Here is an 18,598-nt window from a genome sequence, read left to right on the forward strand (position 1 = left end):
ACCCTAAACTAATCAGGGACAGTAGAGATATGTCAGCTTCTCTAGGATTCCTAAAAAGAACAGCTTTACAGAGCTAAAGGAAGAACCAAAAGAATGGCATCCTGAATCTCAAAAAGGGGTAGCATCAAAAAGGGCACAGACACAAATACTTGGGTCGCATGCAGGAAGAACAAAAGAAAGAAAAAAAACCCCAGCCCACAACAGGACTGAATAATGACCTCCTGAATTTGGGAAGAAAGGTCTTTTTTTGCCCTTAAGGAAGATAGATTCTGGTAGCATGGGATTTAAGAAGCCAGACTGCTGTGTGTCAAAAAATGATTAATAGTGAAGGAAATATTACTAATAATCTAGTAAATGTTGCTAACTATAGGAAATTTTTAATAAGAGTAAAAGGGAACTACTGAGTGATTTACTAAAAGTACAAATAGGATGAAAGCAAACCTTTTATTTTATACTGGAGGAGGATTAATGATATCTACAGGCTAAAAAGGAAGGAAAAAGGATAGTGGATAAAAATATTAAAAATAGAAGTGATACAAATAAAACTAGGCCCTGAACAAGGCAGAAGAGGTTGAGACCAACAGCACAGATGGATGCCTTGGCCTTGAACAAAAAGTATCATTGACTCCTTAAATTTAAAGAGGAAGGAAAGCCATTGTGGATGCTGTCCCTGTAGAATACATTTGTTTGGCAAAAAGCATGCCATGCCTTTAATTTCTCCTTCCAACTTGAGTAAATTATGGCTTAAATAAATTAAAGTTTTATTTATGAGTTCATGTTGTGTGGGATTTATGGTGCTGTTTGAAGCTGAAAATCTATGTTCTAAAAATTATAGATCATCTGCCATTATCTTTTTGAATACTGTTTTCCCCATTCTTTCTTTTATTTCTCATTCTCCTTTCCACAACTTTAACATTTCTTCCAGATTTTCTCCCTTTTTTCTCTCTCTGCTGCATTCTGGGTTCTATTTTTAGGCACACAGATGATTTTTTCCCCAGCTCTTTCTACTATTTAATTAATAGACTCTTCAGTAGAAATGAATCCAGTTTTAATTTTTACACGTTTTGGTGGATTCTTTTTCAACTGCCTGAACTTTTTGGATAGTGTTCTATTAGTTTGTTTTGTTCCCATTAACCATTTAAAACTTAGATAGAATGAATCTCATAATTGTTCTGAGTTCTATTTAATTATTTATTTAATAAGAATGATAAGAATCTTATCATTTTTGATAACTCCAATTCATGTTATAGCTTTCCTTATGTGCTTTATAATTTTATGAGGTCATTTTTAAAAGCCTTACTTTTTCTGTGAGAATCTTATATGGCCTCAGTCTAGGGTTTATTCCTCCATTGACTATTTGAGCAGAGCAGAATAACTTATCTATGATAATTTATTGGTTAGGGCCTTCTACGAACATATAGATGGTATAAATTAAATAACCAAAGTACTGTGAAAAGAGAGCAGAATGGGAATGTTCTCTCTTGCTTTTCTTTCGCCCAGGTCCCAGACGTAGACAGACACTTTCTTGCCTCTGCCTTTTTTCCTGGGTAGATTTTTTCTATTCATTTAAGTGTCCTTACTTTATCCAGCTCCTTCACTTGAACAGATCCATGGCCCATGACCTATTATTTGAAGCCACTAAAATTTAATTCCCTTGTTTACCAAGTTCACAGGGCTATTCTTCCACCTATATTTTCAGGGCAGCCAGATATCAGCTGGGAATTCGCCCTGCAGTTGTTCAATTACTTTCAATGCATTGACCCCTGAGGATTTCCTTTACTTGCCCATAAGCTCAACTCTTCATTTGAAAGATATGAGCCCTGTGGATGCCCCATTTATAAGAGTTCTGTAGCAAAAAAACTTTTCATATTCTCCATTGTCCATATTGCACAAAATGTAAATTCTCATTACTTCTCTGCCTACACTCTCTTTTTAGACATCTCAAACTGTCCCATTGTTTAATTTTATGACTCCAAATTTGTCTTTGGTATCCTCCTCATCACTGGGCTGTAAACCAATGTATCTAATTGTTACTTCTCATTTCCATTTCAAGAGCTCATAAGGATCTGAAATTTAATATGGCCTAAGGAGACATATCTTCTTTCCTCAAATCCTCTTCATGCCTTCTATAAGCTCTTGTTATTTCAGCAAATAACCTGACCATTTCTTTCCTTACATCTTATATCCCAACTACCAGAAGGTAGTGTTGGCATCCTCTCCAAAATATATCTGAATGTCTTACCATTTATACTTCAAAAATCTTTATCTATATGTCATAATTACGTATTTTTTTGAATTACCAAAAAAGCCTTCTTCTTAAATGCACCAAAGTCCATCCTTCACTAAGCAGCCCAAGTGATCTCTCTAAAATGTAAGATTATAGAAATGCTTTAATCATATGCCTCTATCACAGCACACTTACTAGCTTTTAGTATATGAGTCCTGTCTGCCTCACCAACATTTGTCTCTGTGAATTACCCCTCTCATACAATTTTCTAGCAACACCGGCATCCATTCTCTTTTCAGGGCACATATGATTTTTATATATCTCAAGGCTTCCTCTTATGCTTGGAATTCTCTTCCTCAGACCTGCTTAAGACTGACATGTCTTCATTCAGGTCTCAATACCAATGTTACTTTCTCAGAGAGGTGACACTGAATATCTACGCTAAAGCAAAGTCCTCAACCATCCCCTTGCCTGGCACTCCCTACCATATTATTCAATTTTATTGTCCTCACAAGAGTATCAATGACTACATTTTTAATTATACATTTATTAGTTAACGTGTTTATTATTATTATCCTACACAACAATGTAAATTTAAACATTGTCTTGAGCACCTAAAACAGTGTCAGACACAAAACAGGTGCTCAGGACACACAAACACTCTCACACAGTTGTTTTTTATTCTCCCTTTTCTTTAAATATAAACACATTTAGTCCTCAGTATAAAGTTATATTAGTTTATTAATCATAGTTATAAAGTTATTAAATTGCAGTTTGAAAATATTTTAAATGAAATAAAAATAAGGATGTATGAAGCTATTTCTCAGAGCTCTAAAAGATAAAAATCATTAATCTCTATATTATTTTATATATTTCCTACAATGGAACAAGTTATACATATTATGCTACAAATGATTATTTTCTACTGAAAATATTATAGAGCACATAATGTACCTCAACAATGTTTCAGATGCTAAGTTAGTCCTTGAGGTTCCAAAAATGGGGGAAATGAGGACATAGGGCCTATGTGCAAGCAGTTACAAGATGGTGGGTTTTTAGCCATAAATGAAGGCTGTGCATTTTATCTTTCTAATTTTATATGTAAAAACATCACAAGGCCATATTACTTTGAAGAGAAAAAAATTATTAACAAATGTAATATCTTCATAGAAAGCAGGGTACTTAAAGGAAACCACAGAACTAAGTTTTTTTGCTTATATGCTTTTTAATCTCAAGTAATCATAGTCAGTATTAGCCAAAATGAGCTGCGATTCAGAAGCTCCCTTTTTGCATTTCTTACTGTACTTATTAGGCTACTGTATTAGTAGTACGTTTTCACACTGCTATAAAGAACTACCTGAAACTGGCCAATTTATGCAGAAATGAGGTTTAATGGACTCACAGTTTTTCAGGCTTAACAGGAAGCGTGACTGGGAGGACTCTGGAAACTTATATTCATGGCAGAAGGCAAAGGGGAGTCAAGCGCATCTTAGCATGGCTGAACAGGACAGAGCGAGAGTAAAGGAGGAAATGCCACACACTTTCAAAGAATCAGATCTCCTGAGAATTCACTCACTATCATAAGAACAACAGGGGTAAGTCTGCCCCATGATTCAATCACCTCCCACCAGCCCCTCTCCCAACATGTGGAGATTCAAGATGAGATCTGAGTGGGGACACACAGCCAACCATATCAAACTGAAAAAGCATAACTTCTATAATAATTATGTATTTTCTTGGGGGCTTATTGAAGGCAGAAAGTTTTCCACATATATTTTACAACTTTAGAACCTACCATAATGTCTGGGTACATTATGAATTCAGTAAATGATTAATAAGTGATTGAACACATTTTAGATGAACTGAATTAACAATTTATGTAATTTAATGTTTGTTTTAAAAGTAACATTTTATTGAAGTAGAATGTTTATACAGAAGACTACAAATCAAAAAGTATAGCTCAATCCATTTTTAATGTGAATACACCAGTACCATCCTCATTCAGAACATATTTATATATATATATTATAATTATTAATTTATATATATATATAAATTGCACATGGCCAGTAGAATCTCAGGTGTATGCTCTCTCAGTCACTGACACCCAACAGGAACTGCAATCCTGACTCCTATTACCATTTTGTCTGTTTCTGAACAAGACCACACAGTATACACAGCCATTTTGTCTTCTTTCACTCAATATTATGTTTCTAAGATTCATTCGCATTGTTGTGTATAGCTAAAATGTGTTCATTCTCACTGCTGCAGAGTATTACTTTTTATGAATATATCTTACCTATTCATTCTTCTCTTTCATGATTATTGTACATTTGTTTATCCTCTTTTGTGAAGTGACTGTTCAATTCTGCAGATTGTTATTTTATGATTTGCTTTTTCTTTAATTTTTAATTTTGTTATTTTATATTTATCACATTTTCTATATATATAATTTTATTATTTACTAATTTTTCTTCACCAATTTTTTGGTTTATCAATTTATCTTCTCAGGTATAGCTATTACAAGTATATTTTATCAGTCTGTGGTTTAACCTTATCTCTGGCTTAATGGAATGTTTATTAATCAGTTTTTTTCTCTATGCTGGTATTATTTTTCTGTTTAAGAAAACTTTACTTGACTCATATTAATTGATATTTTTCTATGTTTTCTTAGAATTTTGTATTGTTTTAACTTTCACATTTACAACTATGTTCCAAAAAAAAAAATAGACTATTGTTTGATAGATAGGTAGGGGTAAGACATTTTTTTTCATAAGGCCATTCATTCTTTGTTGTTTGCTGCACTACAGTGGCACACTTGTCAAAAACATAGTGAATAGGTCTGATTCTGGACTTTCTACTCATTTCCACTGGTCCATCTTTCTACTGTAGTACCAGTAACTAGTCATTTTACATATGGAGCTCTATTGTGAATTTTTAAAAATGGTATTATAATGTCTGAAGCCTACTTCTCCAACATTGTTAAATATTTATCCTTAATTTTGCATAAAGATTTTAATATCAGTGTTTACACATAAACACACATGCATATAAACACAAAATTTGCTAAGAATTTTCTTGGGATTGCATGAACACCTTGATAATAGTGAGTGTTGCAATTCATGGCCAAGGTACTGCCCTCTCTGTTGACTGACATCTTCTTTAATTTGCTTCAAAAATGTTATGTAGTCTTCCAGTAATATTATCAGACACCACCTTGCTAGATTCATTTCGTGAATTTGATTTTTCAAAATTATACTGTAAGAGATATCTTTTAAATTTTATTCCTAATTGACTGCTGTTGGTATCTAACAATATTTCAGTTTCCTAGCTATCTCTACCTTGAACAGCACTACAGAGTTTAAGAGTTACATAATCTTTTTCACATTTACATATACCACAGAGCTGTTTGTCCCCACAAATAGTCACTTTATAATTATCTTGGCTATTTTATTATAAAATAAAATTACATTAGAAGTTTAGTTACAATTGCAATAAGACTTTTAATTTATTTGGTTAGAATTTGACAATTGCGGTATTTCATTTTCTGTTCTTGTGTCAGTTTGCTGAGAATGATGTTCTCCAGATTCATCCATGTCCCTACAAATGACACGAACTCATCATTTCTGATTGCTGCATAATATTCCATGGTGTATATGTGCCACATTTTCCAAAATGAGAACACATGGACACAGGGAGGGGAGTACTAAACACTGGGGTCTATTGGGGGGAAAAGGGGGAGAACTGGGGAGGGATAGCCTTGGGAGAAATGCCAAAGGGGAGAAAGGAAGCAAAACACACTGCCATGTGTGTACCTATGCAACTGTCTTGCATGTTCTGCACATGTACCCCAAAACCTAAAATGCAATAAAAAATTAAAAAAAAAAATAAGAGGGCCGGGCGCGGTGGCTCACGCCTGTAATCCCAGCACTTTGGGAGGCCGAGATGGGTGGATCACAAGGTCAAGAGATTGAGACCATCCAGGTCAACATGGTGAAACCCCGTCTCTACTAAAAATACAAAAAATTAGCTGGGCATGGTGGTGCGTGCCTGTAATCCCAGCTACTCCGGAGGCTGAGGCAGGAGAATTGCCTGAGCCCAGGAGGCGGAGGTTGCAGTGAGCCGAGATTGCGCCATTGCACTCCAGCCTGGGTAACAAGAGCGAAACTCCGTCTCAAAAAAAAAAAAAAAAAAAAAAAAAGAATTTGACAGTTGCTCCGAATTGGGTCATATTCAAATTTTTGACACACCCCTCTATTTATTCATTTTTAAAGTACATGTTAATCACATTTGGTACTCTCTCCACAGAAACTTCCTACTTCCTATGTATGTCTTCTTAATTGCATTTTGGGTTTAATTTTCTAATGAATGAGGTTTTCCCTTATATTTTCTAAGTAGATATTCAGGATTTCATGAAAAACCAAACTATGGGTTAGTAGATGGGGCCATTAACTATAATTCTTGATTCTGCCCTATCAGATATTGGAGAATCTTTATGTTTTACTGATAATATTGCCAAGTGTTATAATTTTTCCAAACAAGTTCTATCTACAAAAATTCAAAATTTTAAGAAAGAGATGAAGAAAAAAACACGAAAATACTTGCCTGACAATTTAAAATACTTTGCATTTTATATCTAACATCTGTCCTAGATCATGTTTCCACAATTTCAGACTCACAAATCAAAGTGATTTCCAGATGCTTAAACTTGTATTGCACCATACACAATCCCAATCAAACACAGCAGCACTCACCCTCCAACCTTCCTTCTGTTCATCTACACATTTTTCATTTAATGTCTGGTACCGTTATCAAACTAGCTTTTCAAACCTTAACTCATCCAAATACCACTAAAATGACATCTTTAAAAGGAAAGTCTGATCATATGACTTCTTTAGTGGACATCTACAGTCTTTAGCTGAATCCAAACACCTTAAAATGATTCATTATGGTATTTCCTTAGCCTCAGTGTTTTCTCCTGACGGCCTGCCACATAAAAACACGTACTGCATGCACAGACGCAGACACACACATGCACACACACACACAGACACAAGCAAATAGGTCAGATCATGTACTTGCTCTAAGTTCTAGCCACACCAAAAGTGTCATTCTGTGAACCCACCACCATCTTATCTGTGCCCCAAAATATTAATAACAGCAATTTTAACATTAGATCTACTATTTGTAATTGTTATTATCGGACTGATATATTGAGTGTATTTGAACATTTACTAAGTGTTGGTTAAATTTAAGTCAGATTAAACTGCAAAAAACGAGAGGAGGTTAATATTCTGAACCTGAATACAGAAAGTCATATTTTGAATTCCAGCTGTGGGGCTTTAGGAAAGCTCTTTTTGCTCGGTAGAACTCTGACTTCCTCATTTCTTCCTTGGAAACATATAAGAACTATTTAGGAAAAGTAGAATTCAATAGAGGATGTGCAAATATTCGACCTCACTACTAATCAAATAAATGGGGTTCAAAACAACATTATCATATTCCACTATGATGAATGAAAACTATCTTCATTCACAGGTGTGTGAGAAAACAGGCTCATGTACTGCACAGCCTTCTGAATGGGATTGTCTTTCTGGAAAGTAGATGTAGAGGTGAAATGGGAGTTTTAAAAGTATTATACTGAATCAAATTCCATAAAACTATTTTAAATTTTAAAATCCAATATACTGATAAAGATTTCTAAACAAAATAATCCACTGTCATAATATTCACAACAAATAGTGAAAATGAGAGCAATCTAAATAAAAGCAATTATTACATAAATCATAGTTTTGAATATTGTTTGGAATTCCATGTTCTAATACATAAATGTTTTATTTAACAGTTGTTTTATATGGTAAAAAAAGATCTATTATATCATGTAGGGAATAACATCAAAACTCACAATTAATTATTCAGTAAGAAGGAAAAAAATTAGCAATGTATTCATAGCTATATTTCTATGAATTGAAACAATGTTAGGGTCTCAATCTCCTTTTTCACTTTCTGTATTTTCCAAATTTCTTACAACAAGCATGTTACATTCAGAGTGCTAAATAGAGAAGACATTATTGCTCTTAAGGCACTGGAACTTTTGGTTAAATGAAGCTTTGTTAAATATAACTTAGGAAACAAAATCATAGTCTAGAGCATATCCAAGGACACAAATTGAAAAACAGAACCTTCTTATAAATGTAAGGTTGCAATGATTAACCCAACTTTATCCTAGGACTCAAAGATTTTCTGCAAATAGTGTTCAGAAGTGAATGGACTACACATGGTTTTAAAAAAATAACCAAGAATACAAGTGAAAAAGGCACTGAAGCATAAGCTGGATGAATAAGAAGCAGAAAAAAATTACAAAAACTCAGATATTTAAATTATTAGGTATAGATTATAATTATTCACACTGTTTAAGAGATAAAAGATAAGCTTTAAATATCTGTGTCAAACAAAAAATCATAAAATGACCTAGCAAATTTGGAAGAAAAACAAATAAAACTTTAGGAAATGAAAAATTACACTTGTATACATTGGTAATGCAATTATATTTGCCACATATATGTAGATGTGCCAGTTTAAATGTGCAAATAATCGAAATAGATATAATTACTTGCATACATATATACATGTGATACATATATATATAGTTACCAGCTAGAAACAAGAATATAAAAACTGTTTTAATATATGAATTGGCAATTATCTCTTTGTCCTGTATTTTATCTTCTCTTCTTTAGGAACATGACTTAGATATATGGTAGACCCGACTCTTGCTGGCAAATCTCTTAATCCCTCTTTCACTTTATTTTACTGATCATTTATTAATTCTCTGTTCAGTAACATGTAATCCACTGTTAGAAATTATCCATTTAATTTTTAACTTCTGGTAAAAATTGGAAGATAATTAAATAATTAAGTAATGTCTCAAGATGTTTTCTGGGTAAGTTATGCACCATGGAAATCCTCCCCCATAAATAGAGCTGTATTCCCACAGCTTGTGATAGACTTGCTAGTGTTCCCTATTATTCACTATATCTATTCTTGAGAGAATTAGACTTGTCATCCCACTGACATCAGACCTTGTCATGTGACTTGCTTTGTTCAAAAGAATGTGAGTGGTATTAACATGCATCACCTTCCTGTGGAAGCTATAAGAGCCATTGAGTGATCTCACTAATGTACATTTCCCTCTATTACCAGCTAAATTACAATGTCAGTGAGAAATCAACCTTTTTTATTTTGAGCCACTAAGATTTGGGGGTTACATGTTACTGCAGAATAATCTAAGTGCTAACTCACACACACTTCCTTTCCTCCAGATGGGTGTCCTTATTAGCTCACCCACTCTTCAGATGTTTGTTTGCTTTTGCTCCTCGGGTTCTTTTTCTTTATAAAATAAAATAATAAAATGTAGTAATATTAGCAACTACAGTTTTGTGTTATTCTTGTACGTTTAACATACAAGTAAGTATTACAAACTGCTCCATTCCATCATTTCCAAAGGTAAAAGAATCTTAAGAAACTTTGTCAAACTTCCAGTACAATCATCAAGTATCATTGTCACCTTTTTCCTGATAGCATAGCATGTGTCAGACCCTTTGCTATATGATGAGGATTCAATAGTGAAGAAAAGTAGTCATGGTCTGACCTCATGGATCTTTCCACTTTTGAGGAAGACAGAAATAAATCAAATATTCATATATGAAAATTATGAATATGAGAAGATGTGTGAGAAAGAGAGCCATGTGTACCACATATACATATAATAGAGGAACTGAATTTCATAGAAAAGACAGTGAAAGCTTACCAGAACTAACTCCTCAGCTGTAACCTTAAGGATAAGTGGCAACTAGGTAGAAGGAAGTGTTAAAAACATCCTAAGAAAAGAAAGTAGCATAAAAATACCATGTATGGGCTAGAAAAAGAGCGACAAGTGTAAGAAATGGAAGTAATACTACTGTATTTGAACCAAGTAATAAGGGTGAACTGGGAAGAATATGAGAGTGTAGAAGCAGATATGCCTATTCAAGGGAACTTTTGTCCCTTCACCCTTGTTAAAATTAGTGCAGATATAGAGAGGAATTGATCATACTCATGTTAAGATAAATAACAACACTCCTATCAAAATGTAGATAATGGATTAGAAAGTGATTGCATGTAGATCAGTTCTGCTAGTCATTGTGAATTCATGTCAGACATGTTGATAGCTTGTACTAGATTGTTGGTGGAGTAATGAAGAGAATAGACTGAAAATACATTTAGTATGTGGATTAGTTTTTGTTCATACATTAAATATGAGGGTTGCAATAGAAAGAGGAGTCAAGAAAACTCATAGATTTCCAAACCAAAAATACTAGTATAGTAGTTGCGGGAAAAATTCAGAGTGAACTTAAGGAGATCATGAGCTTGATAAGACTCCTCCATATCTGCTGCAGTTTTGATTCCTGCAGTTTTAGTTACCTGTAGTCAACTGGGGTCTGAAAAGGTTAAAAATGGCAAATTGCAGATATAAACAATTCATAAGTTTTAAATTGTGTACTGTTCTAAGTATGATGAAATCTCATGCTTTCCTGCCCCAGATATGAATAATCCCTTTATCTAGCATATCAATGCTGTGTATGCTACCTGTCAGTCACTTGGTAGCCAGCTCAGTTATCAGATTGAAACACTGTAGTACTTATAGGGCTATAAGTGGTACTATCTGTTGTTTCAGGAATTCACTATGGGTCTTGGAACATATCTCCCATGGTTAAGGTGAGGGCTACTGTATTTCAAGTCTAAAGTATTTTTGAGTATAAGAGAATATATATATTTTTAAAAACGGGTGAAGTTAGGGTGTGTAAAGCTTCTTATAACTTTTTGAAATTATTTGGACTTTTCAAAGGGAATCCAGTGTGATTAAAGGCAACATTTTGAATAGAACTGAAATTTTAAGTTAATAAGAATCAAAACACCACCGTATCACTCAAGGGACACAAACTGGAGAGATTGATTATATTTAACATATTGGATTATATTGTATAAGAAAAAAAGTATTTTTAAATTTACCTTTCATTGATTTTTTCTGTCATTGTGTTAATATCAATCTCAAGTTTTTGATTTTCTTCCATCAGTTGCGTACATGCGAAGGAAATATCTGAATAATCTTTTGCAATATCAGAAAGCTCAATATCCCATGTTTTTTTCTTTAAGAAAAGAAAAGAATCATTCATACATGTATAATTATCAAAATGAAGACGGCATAATAATGAAATCATTTTTAGATACATGAGTCAATATTTGGAAATAGAGAATAACGTTCTAAGTAGGAAATAGGAAAAAGTCAACTTACTGCAGCATAAAAACCACTAACTGATTCCAGATACTGATTTTCATGACTTTTTTTCTTCCAGGTGAGTTGATCATGAACTCTTCTCAAATCTTCCAGCTAAGAAAACAGAAATACAGAATATAAGTGAATTGTGTAGCTTTTCATCCTTCTATTAGGTAAAAAATAGATTAAGCATGATAAAGTAGAATGTGTTTCAGTTACACAAAAATTGAAAAATATTAGAAAATTCTGAATAATTCATCATATCAACAAGTTAAAAAAGAAAATAACATAAATATACCAACACTTTGCACAGTCGTTTAATAAATTCACTCACTATTTAGTTTTCATAATTTATATAATATAAACAATAACATATACCAAAACAAATTATAAAATACTGATTGTATCCTCATTAGACTCAAGAATAAGACCATATTGTCTTTTACCACCATTATTAATCATGCTTTGGGAAAGACTAGGTAAACACAAATAATAAAATCAAATATTGCTATTATAATATGAAAATAAATAGTTAATATATCCTCAACTTCAGACAACATGATTAAATACCTAGAAAAAATAGAATTATTCTGTTTAAAACAATCATAAATAATTTTGGTAAAATGGCTAGATATAAGAATTAAGAAATGAATAGCTTTTACCTATAAAAGTAATAATCTGTTTTTAAAATATGAAATAAATGCTTTAAAAGTTTTGTCAAAAATATAAATTATTTGGGAACAAATTTGACAAAAAGAAGAGGACCTATATAAAGTAAACAAAAACTATTATTAAAAACCCTAAATCAAGTTTCACATGAAAAGGATGATTTGTTACAAAAAAGTTTAATGAATATAATATGTGTTCTCCCAACATTAGTGTAAAAATATAGCAAAATGGAGTATTCTTTTTTAACTGCATTAAATGAAGTTCATGAGGAAGAAAGGTATCTGAAACTAGCTAAAAGGTACTGAAAAACAAAATATTGGAAACTTGCCACCAGATACTAAAACATCCTATAATACCACTATACTAAAGTAACATTTATTTTCCTAATCATAATAAAGATGAGAAGGAAAAATTAGAGGCCAGAAATAAATTCTAATGAATATTATACACCATGGAATATTATGCAGCAATCAGAAATGATGAGTTCGTGTCGTTTGTAGGGACATGGATGAATCTGGAGAACATCATCCTCAGCAAACTGACACAAGAACAGAAAATGAAACACCGCATATTCTCACTCATAGGTGGGTGATGAAAAATGAGAACACATGGACACAGAAAGGGGAGTACTAAACACTGGGGTCTATTGGGCGGAAAAGGGGAGGGCCAGTGGGAGGGGGAGGTGGGGAGGGATAGCCTGGGGAGAAATGCCAAATGTGGGTGAAGGGGAGAAGAAAAGCAAAGCACACTGCCATGTGTGTACCTACGCAACTGTCTTGCATGCTCTGCTCATGTACCCCAAAACCTATAATCCAATAAAAAATTAAAAAAAAAATAAAAAATGATATCTGAATTCAGTGAGAAAGAAGTTATTTAATTAATGGAATTGGAATAATGTGAAATCTCTGTTTAAAAAAATTCAAAATAGTCTCTATATCTCACATCTAACTCATATATAACAAAAGTAAAGTTTGAGATGAATAAAAGTCTAAACGCAAACACAGAACAGTTCAAATTAGAGTAATCAATAAGATTTCATTTGAATAATCTTGGGCTAAAGGAGAGTGTAACCTTGTCGAGTAAACCAAGAGATCTGTTGATGGGTTTTGGCAGCACATTTTATAATAGTATGTGGCAAAAAACACCATAAACAAAAATTGAATGAAAAAGACCATGAAAAAAAATGTAAAATAAAAAGCCAGCATTCCTAGATTATGTCTTTGCAGAGACATCAATGAAAACAGTGAAGCAGGAGTCTCTGAAAACTCCCTCCCGTATAAATGCAATTAAAACAAACTGGCCAAAAAATGTCAAATCAGCCTGTCAGCACTCAAAATTAGCCAAAGGCTTGCAACGATCTAGGGAGCACTGATTTAATAAAAATACTCTAGTCTTAGTAAGCAGAGTGTACTTTGTGTTGTTTCACCTTCTAGTCCTTCTCTTCAGCTCCACAGAAGCCTCAAATAATAATTTATGGTGAAAAACAGCCGTCTGGCAGCCACCAAAGAGAGCAGAATCAGGCTAGAACGCTTTCAAAGCCTCATTCTCAAAATATTGTCTTTATTTGACCTGTCTGGTGGTTTTTATGGAAACTTCCATTTGCAAGGATGTCTGCATTTGATTTGATACAGAGTTCACCAGCACAAACACTCTAACCCAGAAAAGTTTTTTCCCCAGAACATGGTTGTCCAAAAAAATTACAGGCAATTGATTAACTTTGTGGCCACCTGAGACAGTGGCTAAAAACTGGAACAGCAGACTAACTAATAAACTAAAAAGGGGAAGTTGATGAAATTATATCCATAGTAGTTTTGCAAAGCTCCAACATATTCCTGAGAATGTAGAAGGCTGCAAATATCCAGGTATGTGTGAAAGTCCAGGGTATTCACATGTTCTGGAAATACCTGAGAAGCCATTTAACCTCTCCTTGCCTGCTGATCTTGAGGCTCTTTGAAAAGCAAGAAACACCAACAACAACAAAACAATACTAAGGCAGAGTTGTTAAGTGCCTGGTTGCTTATTGAAGGTGAACCTAAAGAAGCACACAGAACATTTCTGCAAAGACAGAAAGAAATTGTTTTCAGATTTTAAGGATTATTATCCAACGATTAACAGACCCTAAGCTGAAAAGACTTCAGGGCTGCACGTGACAAAGAAAGCAGACTTCACCAAATGACATTAGAAAGTTCATTAAACAAAAAACAACAAAATCGAAGTTACTACCTCAGCAAACAACAATAAAAACAAATCCCGAGGAGAAGTGAAAATATAATGTTCAGTATAAATGCATTATATTTAAAATGTCCAGTTTTCAACAACAACTAAAAATGAGACATTCAAAGAATTAAGTAAGTATAGACTATACAGAATAAAAAAGCAATCAATAGAAATAGTGTCAGAGGGAAACTAGACATTTTATTTATTAACCCATTCAGCTATTTTAAATATGTTCAAGGATCTAAAGAACTAAAGCAAAGAATTAAAATAATGTTTTAGCAAATAGAAACTGATAAAAATTATTTTAAAAACTCAATTAGAAATTCTACAGTTGAAAAGTACAATAACTGAAATAAAATTTTTTGCTATCTGGGCTCAACAGCAGATTTGAGTAGGCAGAAGAAAGAATCAGCAAACCTGAAGATTAGTCAACTGAGATTATCTACACTAAAGAATAGAAAGAAAAAACAATGTGAAGTGAACAGAGCTTCACAGTTGCGTGACATACCATGAAATATACCAATATACATACAAAAGTTAAAGTAGCCAAAGAAGAAAAGAGAGCCAAGAGATAGAAAGTATATTCAAAATTACTGAAAAAACTTCCAAAATTTGTTTAAAATCATTAATTTACACATTGAGGAAGCTCAAGAAATCTCAGTTGTAAAAACTCAAAGATATATACTTGAGATACATCACAATCAAACTGTCAAAGGTCAAAGACAGAGAATCCTGGAAGCAGCAAGACGGAAGTGACACTTCACATGCAAAGGATCTTCAATATGATTAACAGATAATTTCTCCATCAAAACAATGGGAACCAGAAGGTATATACAAGCACACACAGAATACAGAAAGAAAAGAAAAGTACCAAGAATCCTATATCGAGCAAAACCATAACTTAAACAATAGAGATATTAGGACATTCTCAGATAATCAAATATTGAGATAAACCTGCTCTAGAAGAAACACTAAAGGAAATCCTTCAGATTGAGAGAAAAGAATGATAGACAGTAACTTGAATCCACATGGAGGAATAAAGACAACTAGTAATAATAACTATATAGGTAAATATTTAAAAAGTATAAATGTATTATTTTGTAACCCTTTTTTCTTACCTAATTTAAAAGACAATTGCATAAAGCCATAATTGTAAATCTCTGTTGACAATCACACAATGTATAAAGATATAATTTATACAATACCAAGAACAACAAATGAAAAAGGAAAGAAAGCTATAGAGGAGAAAAAAATTGTATACTATTGAAATTGTTAATATTAATCCAAAATAATGTTCTGTAAATCAAATTGTGAATTCCACTCTCAGAACAATTGCTAGGAAAATAATTCAAAAATCAATTACAAAGTAATTAAAGTGGTAAATAAAAGAAGGCAATAATGAAGGAATAGAGAAATACAAAGACATAAGACACAGAGAAAATAAGTAGCAGAATGGCAAATACAATTCCTACCTTATCAGTAATTATATTAAATGAAAATCAATTAAATCCTTTAATTAAAGTATAGAGATTGACAGAATGAATTTGAAAGAAATGGTCTTAGCATATATTGTTCATAAGACAATGATTTGAGATCAAAGACACAAATGTGTTGAAAGTAAAATACTGGAAAAAGAAATTCCATGCAAACAGTAACTATGTTAGAGCTGAAGAGGTTAGATAAATATCAGACTAAATAGACTTTAGAATAAAAATTGCTAAGACAAACAAAAGACATTTTATAATAATAGAAGTGTCAATCAAGACATAACAATCACAAATATCAGTCTACCTAACAACAAAGCTTCAAAATACATGAAACAAAAACTGACAGAACTAAAGAGAGAAATAAAAAATTTAACAAAAAATAGACTTTGTATACACTTTCAATAATGAATAGGACCACTATACAGAAGATCAACAAGGAAATCGAAGACTTCAATAACATTAAACAGCAAAAGACCTAATAAACATCTACAGAGAACTTCATCCAATAGCAGAATACATATTCTTCTCAAATGTACATGGAACATTCTCCAGGAGAGATCATATGTTATAGTATAAAACAACTCACATTAAATTTGAAAAGACTGAAGTCATGCAAAGTGCTTTCCAGTCACATTGGAATGAAATTATAAATCAATAGCAAAAGAAAATTTTGAAATTCAAAACATATGGACATTAAACAATATGTTTCTTGATAACCAACAGGTATAAGAAGAAATCTCAATAATGATTAGAAAAGATTTTGACATGAATGAGAATGAATGTACAACATATTGGAACTTGTTGGGTGAACTTAGAGCACTGCTTTAAAGGAAATGCCTAGCTCTAAATGCCTATATTAAAGTAGTTTATATGTCAGTAACCTAACTTTACACCTAAGAGAAACAGAAAAAGAAAAAAAGAAAAAACTAAACCTCAAGCAAACAAAAGAATAAAAATTAATTTAAAAAAAAACCTACAGTGGGAAAAATATGAATTATAATACACACAAAAAATTGAGAGAATAAACAAAACCAAAAGTTTGTTCTTTGGAAATGTCAAGAAAATTGATAAAATACTGCATACACTGACCAAGAAAAAATATAGAAGATTCAAGTTACTAAAATCGGATATTAAAGAAGGAATATTGCTATGAACCTTCAAAAAGTGATTACAGAATATTCTAAAACATGTTATGCCAACAAATTAGATGAACAACATGAAATGAATAAATTCCTAAAAAGACACCACCTATGAAAATTTATTCAAGAAGAAACAGAAAATTTGAATAAGTCTGTAACAAGCGAATAGACTGAATTAATAATCAAAAAACTTCTCATAAAGATAAACCAGGACCAAATTGCTTTCTTGGTGAATTTTACTAGATTTTAAAAGCTGAATCAACTTAAGTCTTTTACAAAATCTTCCAAAAAAATTGAAAATAAATATACACTTACCCACTTACTTATTCTATGAGGCAGTCTCACTGTGATAGCAAATCCTGAGAAGACATCACAAGAAATAAAAAGTACAGACTGATATCTTTTGTGACTATAGACACAAAAATCCTTAACAAAATAGTTGCTGGATCCAGCAACATATGGAAAGGATTATACACCATGATCAAGTGAGATTTATCTAGAAATGCAAGGTTGGTTTAACATGTAAAATCAGTAAATGTAATAAACACCATATTAATATAATAAAAGACCAAAGCAATTTCATTATTTCAACGAATGTAGAAAAATCACTTGACATAATTCTATACTCTTTTGTAATTAAAAAAATTCAGTGAACTAACAATAAAGGGAAATTTTCTTATTCTGATAGAGTGTACCTGTGAAAACCAACATCATACTTGATGAAAAGTGGATAATACCACTAATGTCAGAAAGAATGGAATATTTGTTCCCCTATCTTTTTTAACATTATATCTGATGTTCTAACCAAAGTGATTAGGTAAGAAAAAGAAATAAACATTTTCAGATTGAGAAGATAAAGGTAAACATCTGTATTTGCAGAAAAAAGGATTTGTGTATAGAAAATCCTAGGTAATTTATTTTTAAAAACTGTAGAGTCTAATGAACAATTTTGCAACCTGCAGGATACAAAGACAATATAAACATTCACAGTATTTCTATACACAAGAAATAAGGAAGATAAAAATGAAATTATAAAAATTTTATTTGTAATATCAAAATGCTTGTACAAGTGAAAATTACAACTTATAATTAAGAGGAATTAAACAGGCCTAAATGAAAAGATACCTGTAACTATGGATTTAAACACTTAATATTATTAAGATGACAGTGCTCTCCTCATTGATTAACAAAACTCATCTTGTAGTATTGGCATAAGGAAAGACATATAATCAATGGAATAAACCTGAGAATGCAAAAATTAACTCATACTACTTTAATTACCAATTAGTTTTAACAACAGTGTCTAGGCCATTCAGTGAGAAAAAAAACAGTGTTTTCAAAAAATACTGCTGGGAATACTGAATATCCACGTACCAAAAAAATGAATTTGGACTTCTGCTTCATACTATACACAAAATTAACTAAACTTATATTGAAAATATTAATGTAATAGTTCAAACTACTAAATCTTAGAAGAAAACATAGATATAAATTCTTGAGACTTTGGGTTAGGCATGGTTTCTCAAATTCGATACTTAAAGCA

General features: G+C 32.2%; 1 protein-coding gene across 13 annotated transcripts in view; it reads right to left on the reverse strand.

Annotated features, from left to right (window-relative positions):
* Positions 1-18,598, reverse strand: part of CCDC178 (coiled-coil domain containing 178) — a 482,007-nt gene that overhangs the window by 307,967 nt on the left and 155,442 nt on the right. For all 13 annotated transcript variants that reach the window (XM_078347961.1, XM_078347960.1, XM_054244101.2 and 10 more), the window contains 2 exons: positions 11,562-11,657; positions 11,279-11,415 (listed from right to left, as the gene is read on the reverse strand). In XM_078347961.1, the coding sequence (XP_078204087.1) occupies positions 11,279-11,415; positions 11,562-11,657 (233 nt within the window). The remainder of the gene's footprint in view (positions 1-11,278; positions 11,416-11,561; positions 11,658-18,598) is intronic.

The sequence above is a fragment of the Callithrix jacchus genome, chromosome 13, assembly GCF_049354715.1.
Source record: "Callithrix jacchus isolate 240 chromosome 13, calJac240_pri, whole genome shotgun sequence".
Lineage (NCBI taxonomy): Eukaryota > Metazoa > Chordata > Mammalia > Primates > Cebidae > Callithrix > Callithrix jacchus.